Genomic DNA, 16,722 nt, shown 5'->3' with positions numbered 1-16,722 from the left:
TAGGTGCCCAAGCACCATCCAAGCACACCGACATCCGTTCCTTTTTTTTCTGCACCTTTTCCCTTAAAAAAATTATTTTAGCAGTGTTCAAGGGAAAATTCTCTACAGGATTTAAGCTTTGTAGAGACTGTCACAAAGAAATGTCTGTCAGATCTTCAGGAGGGATGTCGTAAGTGTTTGAGATCGGGGCCCCACTCCCAAGTCATGCGAGTTGTGTGCTCCGATCTAGCTGAAGGCTAAATAGGATTGCAAAGCCAAGCTGTATGTCACCGAGCACCGGCTGAAGTCACGTAAGTGCCGCTCCGCTCAAAGTCAAGGAGCTGGACCCATTCCTGATCTTGGAGCTTGCCCCCACAACAGGTATTTGTCATTTATCAAGTCTTTGAATAAGTCCTAAGCTCAAAAAGAAACACAAGAAGTCCAAGCAGGTCTCCTCTCATCTCCACTCTCCGTCTCTGAATTCCCAAGGATGTTAATGTGCCCCATGGTCTCACTCTCAGTCCCCTATGGAAGTGCAGATTCTGCAGCTGATTCTGATGCACCCAGTTGGTGACGCCAGTGGAATAGACTCTTTTCTGTCTAAAAAGGTTGAAAATTAGAGATCGGCACACTGGCATGAACAATCCGTTGTAATCAGGAATGTAGAGCGCTCTGATACCTTTGGGTCTAGTTTGCGCTATATAAAGCTTAAAGGCTTTCGGTCTGTGTTGCAGCAGTGCCTGCACATAAAAGTGAGGGAGCTGCTGGCACTCCTCTTTTCTTTGAAGGTTCTCTTCCCTTTAGTAAAGGGGGTGGTGATGAACAGAGTGTCTGAGTTAAGCAGACCACTCTTACCCAGTCCAAAGATCAGGGCTTGATCCATCACCGTTATTTATCTCACTGCCCCATCCCAGCTCAGAACCTGGCTATATGCAAATCAGTCTGTCCCTGGCCCAGTGCATCATGGGAACAGGGCAGACTAAACTACCAAGCCAATTCTTCACCAGAAAGGAGACAAGCTACCGGGGACCGGTTTCTGGCATTTCAGCCTTCTTCGGCCCGGCTTGCTTGAATCCTGATGGAGCAGTGAGAAAGGGACTCATGTCTGAGTATACCCTGCCACACCTATAGTGGCCAAAAACGATTTAGAAAAGGGCGTAGTGATGAACAGAGTGTCTGAGTTAAGCAGACCACTCTTACCCAGTCCAAAGATCAGGGCTTGATCCATCACCGTTATTTATCTCCCTGCCCCATCCCAGCTCAGAACCTGGCTATATGCAAATCAGTCTGTCCCTGGCCCAGTGCATCATGGGAACAGGGCAGACTAAACTACCAAGCCAATTCTTCACCAGAAAGGAGACAAGCTACCGGGGACCGGTTTCTGGCATTTCAGCCTTCTTCGGCCCGGCTTGCTTGAATCCTGATGGAGCAGTGAGAAAGGGACTCATGTCTGAGTATACCCTGCCACACCTATAGTGGCCAAAAACGATTTAGAAAAGGGGGTGGTGATGAACAGAGTGTCTGAGTTAAGCAGACCACTCTTACCCAGTCCAAAGATCAGGGCTTGATCCATCACCGTTATTTATCTCACTGCCCCATCCCAGCTCAGAACCTGGCTATATGCAAATCAGTCTGTCCCTGGCCCAGTGCATCATGGGAACAGGGCAGACTAAACTACCAAGCCAATTCTTCACCAGAAAGGAGACAAGCTACTGGGGACCGGTTTCTGGCATTTCAGCCTTCTTCGGCCCGGCTTGCTTGAATCCTGATGGAGCAGTGAGAAAGGGACTCCTGTCTGAGTATACCCTGCCACACCTATAGTGGCCAAAAACGATTTAGAAAAGGGCGTAGTGATGAACAGAGTGTCTGAGTTAAGCAGACCACTCTTACCCAGTCCAAAGATCAGGGCTTGATCCATCACCGTTATTTATCTCACTGCCCCATCCCAGCTCAGAACCTGGCTATATGCAAATCAGTCTGTCCCTGGCCCTTGTTGTAAATATTTTTGTCCACCCTAAGCGTGGAAGGGTATTCTCAGATGTGAGACCCTTGCTCATTGCACCATCAGGATTCAAGCAAACCGGGCCGAAGACGGCTGTAATGCCAGAAACCGGTCCCCGGGAGCTTGTTTCCTTCCCAGTGAAAGAATTGGCTTTTGTAGTTTGGTTTGCCCTGTTCCCATCATGCACTGGGACAGGAACAGACTAATTTGCATACAGCCAGGTTCTGAAACTGGGATGGTGCAGTGAGCTAAAAAACGGTGTTGGATCTAGCCCTGATCTCTTGACTGGGTGAGAGCTTTCTGCTTAATTCAGAGACTCTGTTCCTCACCACCCCTTGTTGTAAATATTTTTGTCCACCCTAAGCGTGGAAGGGTATTCTCAGATGTGAGACCCTTGCTCATTGCACCATCAGGATTCAAGCAAACCGGGCCGAAGACGGCTGTAATGCCAGAAACCGGTCCCCGGGAGCTTGTTTCCTTCCCAGTGAAAGAATTGGCTTTTGTAGTTTGGTTTGCCCTGTTCCCATCATGCACTGGGACAGGAACAGACTAATTTGCATACAGCCAGGTTCTGAAACTGGGATGGTGCAGTGAGCTAAAAAACGGTGTTGGATCTAGCCCTGATCTCTTGACTGGGTGAGAGCTTTCTGCTTAATTCAGAGACTCTGTCCCTCACCACCCCTTGTTGTAAATATTTTTGTCCACCCTAAGCGTGGAAGGGTATTCTCAGATGTGAGACCCTTGCTCATTGCACCATCAGGATTCAAGCAAACCGGGCCGAAGACGGCTGTAATGCCAGAAACCGGTCCCCGGGAGCTTGTTTCCTTCCCAGTGAAAGAATTGGCTTTTGTAGTTTGGTTTGCCCTGTTCCCATCATGCACTGGGACAGGAACAGACTAATTTGCATACAGCCAGGTTCTGAAACTGGGATGGTGCAGTGAGCTAAAAAACGGTGTTGGATCTAGCCCTGATCTCTTGACTGGGTGAGAGCTTTCTGCTTAATTCAGAGACTCTGTTCCTCACCACCCCTTGTTGTAAATATTTTTGTCCACCCTAAGCGTGGAAGGGTATTCTCAGATGTGAGACCCTTGCTCATTGCACCATCAGGATTCAAGCAAACCGGGCCGAAGACGGCTGTAATGCCAGAAACCGGTCCCCGGGAGCTTGTTTCCTTCCCAGTGAAAGAATTGGCTTTTGTAGTTTGGTTTGCCCTGTTCCCATCATGCACTGGGACAGGAACAGACTAATTTGCATACAGCCAGGTTCTGAAACTGGGATGGTGCAGTGAGCTAAAAAACGGTGTTGGATCTAGCCCTGATCTCTTGACTGGGTGAGAGCTTTCTGCTTAATTCAGAGACTCTGTCCCTCACCACCCCTTGTTGTAAATATTTTTGTCCACCCTAAGCGTGGAAGGGTATTCTCAGATGTGAGACCCTTGCTCATTGCACCATCAGGATTCAAGCAAACCGGGCCGAAGACGGCTGTAATGCCAGAAACCGGTCCCCGGGAGCTTGTTTCCTTCCCAGTGAAAGAATTGGCTTTTGTAGTTTGCCCTGTTCCCATCATGCACTGGGACAGGAACAGACTAATTTGCATACAGCCAGGTTCTGAAACTGGGATGGTGCAGTGAGCTAAAAAACGGTGTTGGATCTAGCCCTGATCTCTTGACTGGGTGAGAGCTTTCTGCTTAATTCAGAGACTCTGTCCCTCACCACCCCTTGTTGTAAATATTTTTGTCCACCCTAAGCGTGGAAGGGTATTCTCAGATGTGAGACCCTTGCTCATTGCACCATCAGGATTCAAGCAAACCAGGCCGAAGACGGCTGTAATGCCAGAAACCGGTCCCCGGGAGCTTGTTTCCTTCCCAGTGAAAGAATTGGCTTTTGTAGTTTGGTTTGCCCTGTTCCCATCATGCACTGGGACAGGAACAGACTAATTTGCATACAGCCAGGTTCTGAAACTGGGATGGTGCAGTGAGCTAAAAAACGGTGTTGGATCTAGCCCTGATCTCTTGACTGGGTGAGAGCTTTCTGCTTAATTCAGAGACTCTGTCCCTCACCACCCCTTGTTGTAAATATTTTTGTCCACCCTAAGCGTGGAAGGGTATTCTCAGATGTGAGACCCTTGCTCATTGCACCATCAGGATTCAAGCAAACCGGGCCGAAGACGGCTGTAATGCCAGAAACCGGTCCCCGGGAGCTTGTTTCCTTCCCAGTGAAAGAATTGGCTTTTGTAGTTTGGTTTGCCCTGTTCCCATCATGCACTGGGACAGGAACAGACTAATTTGCATACAGCCAGGTTCTGAAACTGGGATGGTGCAGTGAGCTAAAAAACGGTGTTGGATCTAGCCCTGATCTCTTGACTGGGTGAGAGCTTTCTGCTTAATTCAGAGACTCTGTCCCTCACCACCCCTTGTTGTAAATATTTTTGTCCACCCTAAGCGTGGAAGGGTATTCTCAGATGTGAGACCCTTGCTCATTGCACCATCAGGATTCAAGCAAACCGGGCCGAAGACGGCTGTAATGCCAGAAACCGGTCCCCGGGAGCTTGTTTCCTTCCCAGTGAAAGAATTGGCTTTTGTAGTTTGGTTTGCCCTGTTCCCATCATGCACTGGGACAGGAACAGACTAATTTGCATACAGCCAGGTTCTGAAACTGGGATGGTGCAGTGAGCTAAAAAACGGTGTTGGATCTAGCCCTGATCTCTTGACTGGGTGAGAGCTTTCTGCTTAATTCAGAGACTCTGTCCCTCACCACCCCTTGTTGTAAATATTTTTGTCCACCCTAAGCGTGGAAGGGTATTCTCAGATGTGAGACCCTTGCTCATTGCACCATCAGGATTCAAGCAAACCGGGCCGAAGACGGCTGTAATGCCAGAAACCGGTCCCCGGGAGCTTGTTTCCTTCCCAGTGTAAGAATTGGCTTTTGTAGTTTGGTTTGCCCTGTTCCCATCATGCACTGGGACAGGAACAGACTAATTTGCATACAGCCAGGTTCTGAAACTGGGATGGTGCAGTGAGCTAAAAAACGGTGTTGGATCTAGCCCTGATCTCTTGACTGGGTGAGAGCTTTCTGCTTAATTCAGAGACTCTGTCCCTCACCACCCCTTGTTGTAAATCTCTTCCCTTTAGTCTCAGGGAGCAGCATTCAAAGTTTCTTACAATACCTTGACCAACCACTTTATCAATAGCGATAGGACAGGGTGGGGTCATGCCACTGCACTGGGTTATGATTTTCTGTGGTGGTCACCAATAGAGGACTTTCAAGTTGGCTACACCTCTTGAAGACTCCCTCAAGATGAGGGCAGATGCTGTTAGCGGCCTCTCCCTGGAAGACCATGGATGGCAGTTGTATCTTGAAGTGGCAGGCATGATTTTCAGACTGCGTTATTCTTGCATGTATCTTTTAGTCAAGGCATACAACAAGAAATGTTCTTAGTTTTGTTCCATATGGTTCCTTCTGAATGGTTCCATGGGAATGCCTTCAGGTTCAGTTGGTCCTGGGGCCTGCTAGACGAGTTTCCTCCAGAGGGCCTGGGAAAGGGATAGCACAGTTGATTTTGATTGCCCCAAACTGGGCTAGGAGGATCTGGCATGCCCATCTGTTGACATTCAGGATTTAGCTTCTCCATTGCAGCATGTACCTACCTATTCATGTAGCTGAATGGGACAGGGCCTCCATCCCAACCCCAAGCACTTCAGCTTCACACTTAGAGATTAAGCTGAACCAGCTAGAGTTGATTGTGTCTGCAACTTCATTTGGTAGACAAATCTTGCCTGCCAAGAAATCTGTCCTAAAAACCATTGATGCAGGTCACTCATTTGTTTCAGTGGTGTGAGTATGAAGGCCTGAATTGATTTCAGTCTTGCCTTTTCAATGTCCTCTGCTTAGCACTGTTGCTTACCCAGCCAGCTATAGAAGTGGCTATTACCGGTCTTCACATGCCTCCGCAATCGGCCTTGCTTGTTTAATGCTCCACTAGTGGTACATGTTCTGGAAATTTAGAAATATTTGTTCCTTGGTGGGCGCTGAATAGTGTGTAGTGACTTTTTTAAATGGCATTCCCATTTGAACTGATACACGGCCCAGCTTCTGACTATGAATACTGTCTCAGAGACAGTTAATGCACCCCATAAATTTGGTTAACTTCAGCCCTCTGTCAGTCACTGTTAGAATTGGGGGTCTCTAGTTGGCGCAGGTAGGTACTTGTGACAAATAGAGACCCTCTCCTCTAGTCAGAGTAAGGGGGATTACACTCCTAAAATAACCCCTGCTCACCCTCTAGGCAGCGTGGCGCAAGCGGTCAAGACTTATTTCAGAGGCGGTGTAAGTTAAGCATTTGTGCCCACATACAGTAACCTAGTGACCACACTACAAATGGACACCACACAAGGTTTTATATAAAAAATAGGTATATTTTATATAGAGTTACCACAAGACCAATAAACAACAAAAATAATCCACAGTACTATTAGCTTTTAAGGTTTCTTGTTAAAAAGGCTTAAATCAAGGTTCTGTGCGAGTCAGTAGGCCGGACGGGCTTCAGCATCGTTGAAAATAAGAATCTAGCAAATCGAGTGGACCGCGTCGGTACGGGCCCACTCAAATGTCGTCAGACCAAGTCACAGTACCTTTTACTTGGGGCGGCCGGCACGGATTTGTGAGCCGGTTCGGGTGATCGTCGTTGTGCAGAAAGGAAGCGTTGCAGGACGCTTTGTCCCTCGATGCGTTGCAGGCAGCAGCCCATTGACAGTCGGTGGATCCAAGGCTTGCGTTGCAGGGCGAGACGGTGCTTCGATGCGGAGCTTGCAGCTTGCGGTGCGGAGAACGAGCCGGAGTTCGGGAGCTAGCGTCGATCAGACCGGACAGCGTTGCGAGTCGGGCGGTGCGTAGCGAAGCTTGCGCAGCGGTGCCCAACTCCGGTGCGGTCACAGGACTCGAATTCAGCAGCAGTGACCGCGTCGGTCAGACCAGTTCGATTCGATGTAGTGAGGCGTTGCACGTCGCGGTGTCCTTCCAGTTGCTGTGCAGGCTACGGCTCGGTGACGACGTCCGGACGGAGTCGGTGAGCCAGAGCTTGCATTGTTCGAGGCGGACGTTGCTTGATGCAGTGCTTACAGAACATCGGGCCGGTCGTGAGAGTCGGTCACAGCACCCTGCCTCTGTAGCCACTTGTTTCCAGCAGCAATTCACAAAGGCTGGTGAAGTCCACTGGTCCTGGGACTTCGGTCTGGGGGCAAGCTCTCTTCCAAGCCCTTGGAGATCTTTGTACAAGTTGAAAGAAAGTCCACAAAGTTCTTTCTCCTCTCTTTGGAAGTCAGGCAACCACTGCATGCCAATCCCCCAAGCAGCCCTTCAGCTTGGGAATAGTCTCTCCTGAATTTCTTCAGGTTCCTTCTCCTTAGCAGAGGTTTCGTCTTGTAAGTCCAGAAGTGATAATTTCATGAGATCAGGGTCCCAATACTTATACCTCAAAATCCTTTATTCTGTGAGGGGAGAGGGGCCTGTGCCCAGTTCAAGCCAGTTCTGAAGCACTCTGTTTACCAGACTTCTCCTTCCCTTTCACAGCATAGGGCAGGCACATCAGACGCCCCATAGGAGGTGGAGCCAGCATTGTGGAAGACAATTACAGTCCTGGAGCACTTGGTTGACAGTCTTCCTTCTCTTCTTTCAGTGTGCAGGGCAGAGACATCAGACGCACCACAGGGGGTGGAGCCAGCATTTTAGAGGGAAGACCCAGCCCTATTCAGGTCCCAGGTGCAACTCCTCCCTCCCATCTAGATGCAGATCTCCCTATTCACCACCAGGCTGCCCCAGCCGGTCTCCTGGAATTCCCCAGCCCTGTCACACACAAACCCAGACAAGGAATACACAACCTCGCAGAGGCAGGCTCACATGGTTTGCAAACACAGAATATTAAAATAAACTTCACTAAAAGATGTATTTTATTATTCTGAGTCCAGGCATACTAAACTCGAATTTCTACCATGTTCTCCGAGTCTGCTAGGATTATAAAGTGTAATAATTCTAACAGCCCATTTTGGCCTATGGAGAACAGGTAGCCTTGCAATAGTGAAAAACTAAAATGGCTGTAATTCACTATTAGGACATGCCACACACATCAGGGCTTGCCCTACCTTATACTTACAATGCACCCTGCCCTTGGGCCTACCTTGGGGTAACTAATATGAAGAAAAGGGAAGGTTTAGGGATGGGTAAGTGGGTGCACTTGCCCAGTTAGCATGACAGTACCAGACTGCACGCAGGCTCTGCAATGGCAGACCTTAGACACATTTTAAAAGGCCGCTTCTGTGGGTGGCACAATCAGTGCTGCAAGCCCACTCGCAGCATTTGGATTTACACGCCCTGGGCACACTCAGTGCACTGTACTAGGGTCTGACAAGTAAACCAAATATCCAATCAGGGAACCACTAATCAATACATTAATTTACAGTAGGGCGCGCTCGCACTGTGGCACTGGACAGCAGTGGCACAGTGCGCAAAGCATCTAACACCAGCAAAAACACATGAGGCAATAGCAAAAATGGAAGGGAGACCCGCGCCAATGGTGCCAGGTCTTACAGTCACCATTCACAATATGTTACCCAGATAAATAATTGTTCTTCAAAAAGGGATATCTGCTTTTCATATGGGCCAGATCATCTCTCCCAGGACACTATTCATCGTCCCTCCAAAGAGTAGAAAGCAGCATAATCTGGACCCAGGAGTGAGGTGTCCTATATTTTTTTTAACTGCGCTAGACTGGAGAGAGTGGCTCATCAGTTCTTTGTGGGCTTCACCAGACACAAAAGCACACTGTTTAGTGTTGGTTAATCTTTTTAGTTCAGACTGCTATTTCTAAGGTGAAACATCTACAGGGAGATATGTGTCCACCAGAAATATTCTTACCAAAGGTAAGTGACTTTTTCTTCTGGGAGTCATTTTATCTCTATGTAGCTGTAGAGCATCTTACTCACAACAAGAAATAATCTGTTCAAAACGGTAAATGGTACACACGTTTTGGCCATTTGTATTGTTTAGATTATGGTATGACCGTCTAACTGAAACTTAACTAAGTACCTGTTAAATGCTAGATTAAATTTAAGTGTTTGCCTTATGTGAAAAGCTATCCAGCATACCTTGCAAGTGTCTTTAGGTTTATACTGCCAAATAAAGTTTTATGATCTAATCTGGCACCAAAGTGCACTATGCTGAAATGGCACCTTACTGAATTTGGAGGCTTTTCTTATGTGGGTCTAACAAAGCTGCCGATTTCACGGCTTTGTTCGTATGCTAGGCTCCAAAATTATTTGTAAAGAATACTTGATCGAGCTTTCTACTTACTTATTCCACAGTTATACCATTTCTCTGATGCTGGAGTTTGAGACTGCATGAAGTATTTCTGTTTGTATCTTATGCAAAAATGTTTGCTTCTATTTTTGTGCTCTAAAATAATAAACCAAACAAATGAAGATATTTCATATACATCAGTTGAGTTATCCCTACAAACACCTAGTAAGAATGGCCGCACATTCAAACCGTGTGATGCAAAGGGTTTAGGCACTTTAATGTGCCTCTTGGAAGTCACAAAGTAGGAAATTGCCCGCTGTTCATGTAGTCAGTGATGTGTTAATAGGAGTCACATATGCAGCTTCCTTGATCCACAGTAGTCTTAGTTAGATGTACTCTTTTTTGCTCAACAGTTCTTCTGTTATACTTCTCCTCTTCCAAGTCTGTCATCTGGTGTTTTGAAATGATTGGTGGGTGGCATCCTGGAAAAGCACGCAGCCGTGAAGTAAACGTTTAATTTCAGTAAGAAGGTGGTCCTGGTAGAATCTTGAAGGAAACATAGCATGCAGGTTACATTTAGATGCAATTTTCATTGCTGCTGGACCGGCGATGAGGTGACTTCAAGGTTCAAATGGCTAGAAAATATTTTTTCTCATGGGAATTTCCACCGATTGTGGTCCCATTATGTTTTTTCATGGTAATCCTGTTATGAGAGTACAGAAAGATAGAAACATGTTGACCTTTACTAGTGTTCATAAAAACCCGAATCCAGAAGCTTTCGAGAAGACTCCTTACTTCCCTCTCCATTCACTTGTTACAGTGCTGTTTTTAATCGTGTTCCCATTTCCTCTCCTACCAAATAATTCTGTTAGTAAGCTGTGTCACTACTATCTGACTTTTGAGGTCCTACATGTTTTTTAGACCGTTGCATTGTGCAGGTTTCGTCTACAAGATTTGGTTAAAATTGGCGAGTGTTTTGTTCATTGTTTTAATTTGTACTTCCTGTCTTGTAAACATTTTGCATGAAGGGAAGAGTGGGGCCAACTGGCTAGATCTGCCTACTTTGGAACGTTTCGAATTCTGACCTCAGTTTAAGATCCTGTGCAAATCATTTAATCTCTGCGTGCCTCAAAAACATGTGTACGCTATAGTGTGGCTCTGAGGGAAAGCTCTCTAATGCTGGGTCACGGTGCTGGAAAAACTGCAAAAAAGTATCATTCAGCTTGGCAGGATCCAAAGATCTAGCATTCAAAGTCCACACCCAAAGAAATTACTATTTATTCAGTACAAGTTCTGCTCTATTTACATGTTGAATCAATGCTTCTGAAGATGCAGGTAACTATAGTAATCTATGTTTTGGCTCTTAATAAATCCCTTTTTTCCCCTTCTAGTTGCTGATATGTTTTCAAGATGAGTGGAATTGGAGAAAATACCTCTGACCTATCAAGGGCAGAGTTGGGAAAGCGCAAGGAATGCCCTGATCCGCATGGACCCAGGTTAGATTTTCATCCCAAAGACATTGTTATGTTGACTTATTGAAATGTTTCAAGAAACGTGCATTATACATAATGCTGTGGCCTCAAAAATTACATCACAGTTAATACAAAGGTGTTTTCTTTTTCAAATGGTAAAAGTCTCAGTGCAATATAAACTTTACAGAAAACATAGGAGAAGGATGAGGTTTCTACGTAAAGAGTGTCTTGAAAAGAATTTTGTAGAAAACGAGACCTAAACCTGCAGATTCAAAACCTTTTCCATCCAGTTGACTTGTAAAAAGAGATTCATTCCAGGAAGAAGGTGCACAGTAGTGGCAAGCCAATTCCTTCCATGTTTCCTATTAATCATCCTTCTTGGCTTCAGCCTTGCATCATTCGGCTTTTGATTCACACTAGCCTGGACTCTGAGTTGCTTTTGCAATTAATAAATGAACCACTTTTGTAGCTTGACTCATTTTGTGCTCTGGACACACTCAAAAACATACAGTGCTTTTAATTTACATGAAGGAATTTCCATAAAAAGAAAGAACGAATATGAGAAAAAGGAGGAGAAAAAAATAAAATGAGAAGAAAAAGCAAGACAGTGGAAAGAATAAATGACGAAGGAACAGAAGCGATAACGAGGGAACAACATATAAATAAAAAGTAACCGTGAAAACGAAGGGATCTAAAGAAAGAATGACAGTGCCTGCAAGGGAAGGTACATAAAGAAATAAGAGGGCAGTGTAACAGAAAACGGGGTAGATGGGAAAATAAGTTTAAGATGGAGGCAAAGGCCATCGAGGAAAAGAACTGGATGGATTCAGATAAAATAGAAATGGTGGAAAAGATAGTGAGATGGGAAGGAGATGCAAGAGGAGCCCCTCGAGCAAGAAAATATGATGGGTTAGAGATAGGGATGAAAAGAATTGAGAAGTGGGGAAGAAAGCTTCATAGGGAGACAAAGATAAAGATGAGCTAAATGATTCAGGCAACAAAGATGGTGTAAAAATTGGTGAGACAATCAAACACTTAAATAGAGGTGAAGAAGGAGCCTGGGTTGAACATAAGAGGGGTTAAAAAGACATTAAGGTGACAATGACACAGGCAGAGGTATAGCAGAACGTTTAGGTAGCACTCCTTGACATGTGAACAATGTAGCATTATGATGGCCGTTATTAGCCTGCTGTGGGCATTCTAGGTATTATGTTGCCCCTGTCAGAAGATCAATCTTTTTTTTTTTCTTTTCTTGTGGAGTTTTATATTGCACGAACTAGACCCGAAGGTATCAGAGCATTTTACATGAGCACCAGTTATGTTACAGACAAACACATTCATTTTTGTTAGGCATTTTTGAACCTTTTTAATTTCACTGTGCTTGTATTGTCCAGTTTTAAACTTCGCATTCGCATTCTGTACTGACTGTTATCACGCCAGAATTAATACTTATATAGAGCGCCATCGCGCCGATTCTCCCTACCCGATCTAATAGGAGGGGAAGCAGTCTTTTATTTCCTGAGGGCAGCGAGAAGCCTTGGTTCAACTCTCCTTCCTGTCCGCCCCGTTCCGACAGGGTAACTAGTACCGTTGTGCGGAGGGCGGGCAGGTGAGAGCCAGGTACTTCCGGCAATCACTGGAGCGGGTAGCGCTCTAGTGGTTTTACTTCAGGGGCTATTTAGCCCTCGCCCCCTACCGGTCGCGCGCAGCCGAAGACACGCCGAAGAGCAGCCAAAGAGCTGCCCGTCCGCGACTGGACGGGGCTAAGGGCCCGATTCATATGGACAAACCATCTGCAGGGACACGCAATACCAAGTATTCTGCCCAAACTTTATTAAATTTAAGGACAATTCCACTGAAAGGATGTACTAGAGACTCCTGGCCATGCCCAGAGGGCCCTTTTTCATGTATCAACTGTCATTTTCAAGCATCCCACACTAGCTCCAATATCGAGGAAAATAAAGTGAAAGCAGTACCAATAAAAGGGATAAAGTGTTTTCTCTTAAACGTCCGTTCCCTGCCTAAACACCAACTTGAAGTATGGGACCTGGTATACACACTGCAACCAGACTTATGTTTCCTAACGGAAACCTGGCTAAAACCCCATACTGTCCCTGCTATAGCACTAGGGGTTCCCTTAGGATATAAGTTCGTAAATCTAGATCGCCCAGAAAAAATAGGTGGTGGTCAAGCCATCATGTACAAAGAACACCTGAAGGTTACTATATTAGAACAAAAGTACTGCCCACAATTAGAAATAATGATTTTTAAAATTAATTCCGCCACAAAAATCTTTTGGAAAGGAGCTTTAGTCTATCGCCCACCAGGACCTAGCCTGGGCTTCTCTCTTTCTCTTTTGGAGCTTTTAGCTCCACATTTTAAAGCAAAGGAAGATTTTATTCTTCTCGTGATTTTAATATTCATGCAGACATTTCTGCGCACCCAGAAACCATATCTCTGCTTGCTGACCTATCCACCCTTGGTTTAGATTTGCAGAACAGCGGACCCACACACAAAGGAGGCCACTCCTTTGACTTGCTCTTCTCCAATTGCTCTAAAGTACGGTGTCAACCCACTGCTCAAATAAATTGGTCTGACCATTTTATAGTGGAATTTTCTTTATTAGGAGTGAACAAACCCTCACAAAAGAACACTCTCCTGCCAATTTGGCGTCGACAGTTCCACAAAGTAACGGTGGAGGAACTGTAGAGGGTATGGTAGCAGCCTATCTTTATAGAAAAGGATAATGTGGAGTCCGCATTATCCAAATTCAACAACTCTCACAGAGGCAATTGATAAACTAGCCCCTCTGAAGCTACATAAACAATACCCCACCTCCAAGCAGGAAGCATGGTATACTGAAGCACTCAGAATAGAGAAGCAGGGTCGTAGGAAGATAAAAAAAGATATGGAGGAAAACACGAACAGAGGAAAGCAAGAAAGCACATCATGAAGCCCAGTCTAATTACTATAAAAATATCAAATTGGCACGGAAGAACAGCCTTACTCAGCAACTCGCAGAGGCGGGTAATTCCTCCAAGGAACTATATATAAAATACTACAGGCGTTTGTAAAACCAGTAGCATGTGAAAGCCCAGATGATTTTCCCCAATCCTTATGTGATGAAATTTCCTTGTTTTTCGAAAATAAAATTAATTTGATTTATGATAAAATTATGAGGGCCCCCAGCCAAAAGAGCAACATCTCTATCCCCTCTACTCTGCCCATACACGGAGATATCTCACTTATGACATTTCCAGCAGTCAGTGACTTAGATCTTCCCTCCCTCATTAGTCACATAAAATCGGGGTTTCCCGATGATTTCTTGCCTGCCAAAATGGTTGCCTCCCTGAGCACTTTGCTTGGACCTCACATCCAAGAAATAATAAACCATTGTTTCAGGGAAGGACATGTGCCCACGGAGTGAAAGAAAGCGGTGGTGAACCCTATCCGAAAGAACGCGGCACTTCCCTGGACAGACCTTTCAAACCTCCGACCCATCTCCCTCCGGCCTTACCTTAGCAAAATGACTGAGAGACATGTGAACACCCATCTGTCCAAGTACATCGAGGCAGCGGAGGGTCTAGACTTTTCTCAATCCGGGTTTAGGCCCAATCACAGCACCGAGTCTGCCCTCCTCTCAGTGACCGATAACATCAGGATGTCACTGGATGGAGGGGGTTCCATGATTCTGGTGCTGTTAGATTTATCCGCTGCCTTTGACACGGTGTCACATGAGATACTTCTCGGTCGCCTGAGGGGGGTGGGCATAGGAGGCTCTGTCCTGGTTGGAGAGCTTTCTCTCGGGCCGCTTACAAGGAGTCAGATTGGGCTCCCATCATTCCATCTCAAGGGAGCTCACCAAGGGAGTGCCACAGGGCTCATGTCTAAGCCCCACACTAATCAATGTGTATGTGGCCCCCTTGGCAGACATGGTAAGAGCACATGGGTTCACCCCGGTGTCGTATGCTGACGACACTCATCTTTTATTCCTCTTTCAGACCCTCACGCCCGCAATACAAAAATCCTTTGCGTACGGATTGAGGGCAGTATCGCCTTAAATTGCTTCCAGTGCAACGTAGGCAAGACGGAGGTCATGCTGTTCGGGGAGGACACGCTTCTGTGGTCTCCAGAATGGTGGCCCCTGGATTTGGGACCAGTACCAAGTCCCAAACAGATCGTAAAAAATCTCGGTGTGCGGCTCGATAAGGCACTTTTGTTTAAAGAGCATACAAATCAAGTTGCAGTATCTTGTTTCCGTGTCATCGGACTGCTACGACGTGTCTTTCCATTCCTACCTGATAACTATAGGAAAATACTTGTCCAGACGTTGGTAATCAGTAGGCTGGACTACTGTAATGGCCTGTTCATCTCGGCCAATGAGGAACAACTACAAAGATTACAAGTGGTCCAGAATACTGCAGCGAGACTTGTTCTCAATGCTCAGCCAAGGACTGCTTCACGTCCCCTCCTGGACAAACTTCACTGGTTGCCGGTTAGGCAACGTGTAAAATTCAAAATTTGCTGCACAATGCGTAAGTGTCTGTTTGGCACTGGACCCAAATATCTGAATGAAAATTCAACCCTTAGTCCTGGACGCACTTTGTGCTCCAGTAGTCAGCAACTGCTCCAGGTTCCAAGGATTAGAAAAGCTAGGCAGGGAGGTCGAGCTCTCTCTTACAAAGGCCCCATCTTGTGGAACTCACTCCCCCGTACTCTGAAACAAATCACCAACCTTCTGTCTTTTAGGAAGACTCTAAAAACATATTTATTTTCAGCCTTTTAAAATATTAAAATATTGATTCCCTCACAGTCTATGATCGTGGTTAGGCTTTTTTGGTAAAAGCGCAAGCGCGGAGATACCCCTCAGGGGGTCGAGTCCTGCTCTATATAAGAATATAAATAAATAATAAATAAATAAATTGGGAGATTAAGTGATTTTCACAGAATGTTGAGCGTCCCTGCCAAGACTTGAACCCGGTTTACCAGCTCCGATGTCGCCTGCCCTAGCGGTTAGGCCACATTCTCTTCCCCAATATCAGTTTTGGAGTGACAGTAATGCTTTGCAAAAAATATGTACCGATCTCCAGGGTGCTGGCTTGTAAATATCTGGATTTGGCACAATCTGCACCAGTAGCAGCTATGCCACATGAACAATGAGCCTTAGGCTTACCTGAAGAGGTTTTGTAGCCTTTTCTACAGCATTTGTCATAGCAGATCCCTTTTCTAGAGGCATTTTGCTATTCAGGAGAGCCTTTAAAAGACCCATAAAATTATTTTCATGAGACTAACGATAAATGGAAAAGAAAGTTTGCTTTTTCTAAATTATGGGACTTTTCACTTGCTTCCCATTGTCAAAGCATTCCAAAGCTAAATCAAAGACACCCTTCATTTTCTATTAAAATTAACCAGCAGACAGACCTCTTCTTGGTAGGCCCAAGGTACTACAAAAAATGAAGAAAGTTAGTCACAGCTGCTCATTTGAGAAAGTTTATGATAAATGAAGTGTGTAAGTTGGCCATCTGTACATCCTAGCATACCTTTTCTCAACTTCGTTACATTGATTCTCCAGGATTGGGGTGTCTTTCATAGATTCACATGCCTGAATCATTCCCCGTCGTTGGGAGTGGGGGACCCACGGTACATAAAAAAGCAATAATATGCCATAATAACATAGAAAAAGCCTGGTAATAACCAACCAGGAAGTAAAGTAGCCTAAGCTACAGGAGAAAAAACTTCCACACATGACTATCCTAGTCATTTTGTATAGCTCAAACTGCAGCCGATCAGGCGACAGCACCCACCAGAAAGTTTTCCCTAGAGGCTCAGGCTCTCAGGTTTTTGACCGCATGTCGTTTGAAGGGAGTCTCCCCGAGCTCTGCTCAGTACTTCTCTTTTTTTGCTTCAAGAATCTGGGTTTGAAGATGTCTTCATCTAAGAAATCTTTATTCAGGCCTTGTGACTCTTGTGGTAAGCTCCG

The 16,722-nt window shown here is 45.7% G+C and overlaps 1 protein-coding gene across 3 annotated transcripts in view; it reads left to right on the top strand.

Annotated features, from left to right (window-relative positions):
* The window catches only part of NCOA2 (nuclear receptor coactivator 2), a 768,019-nt gene that overhangs the window by 76,653 nt on the left and 674,644 nt on the right, over positions 1–16,722 (top strand). For all 3 annotated transcript variants that reach the window (XM_086965858.1, XM_086965859.1, XM_086965857.1), the window contains exon 2: positions 10,662–10,766. In XM_086965858.1, the coding sequence (XP_086821984.1) occupies positions 10,681–10,766 (86 nt within the window). In that variant the 5' untranslated portion in view covers positions 10,662–10,680. The remainder of the gene's footprint in view (positions 1–10,661; positions 10,767–16,722) is intronic.

The sequence above is a fragment of the Lissotriton vulgaris genome, chromosome 4_1 (genome assembly GCF_964263255.1).
Source record: "Lissotriton vulgaris chromosome 4_1, aLisVul1.2, whole genome shotgun sequence".
Classification (NCBI taxonomy): Eukaryota; Metazoa; Chordata; class Amphibia; order Caudata; family Salamandridae; genus Lissotriton; species Lissotriton vulgaris.
Note: the sequence above shows the minus strand (reverse complement) of the source record. Positions and strands in the feature narration are given on the sequence as shown.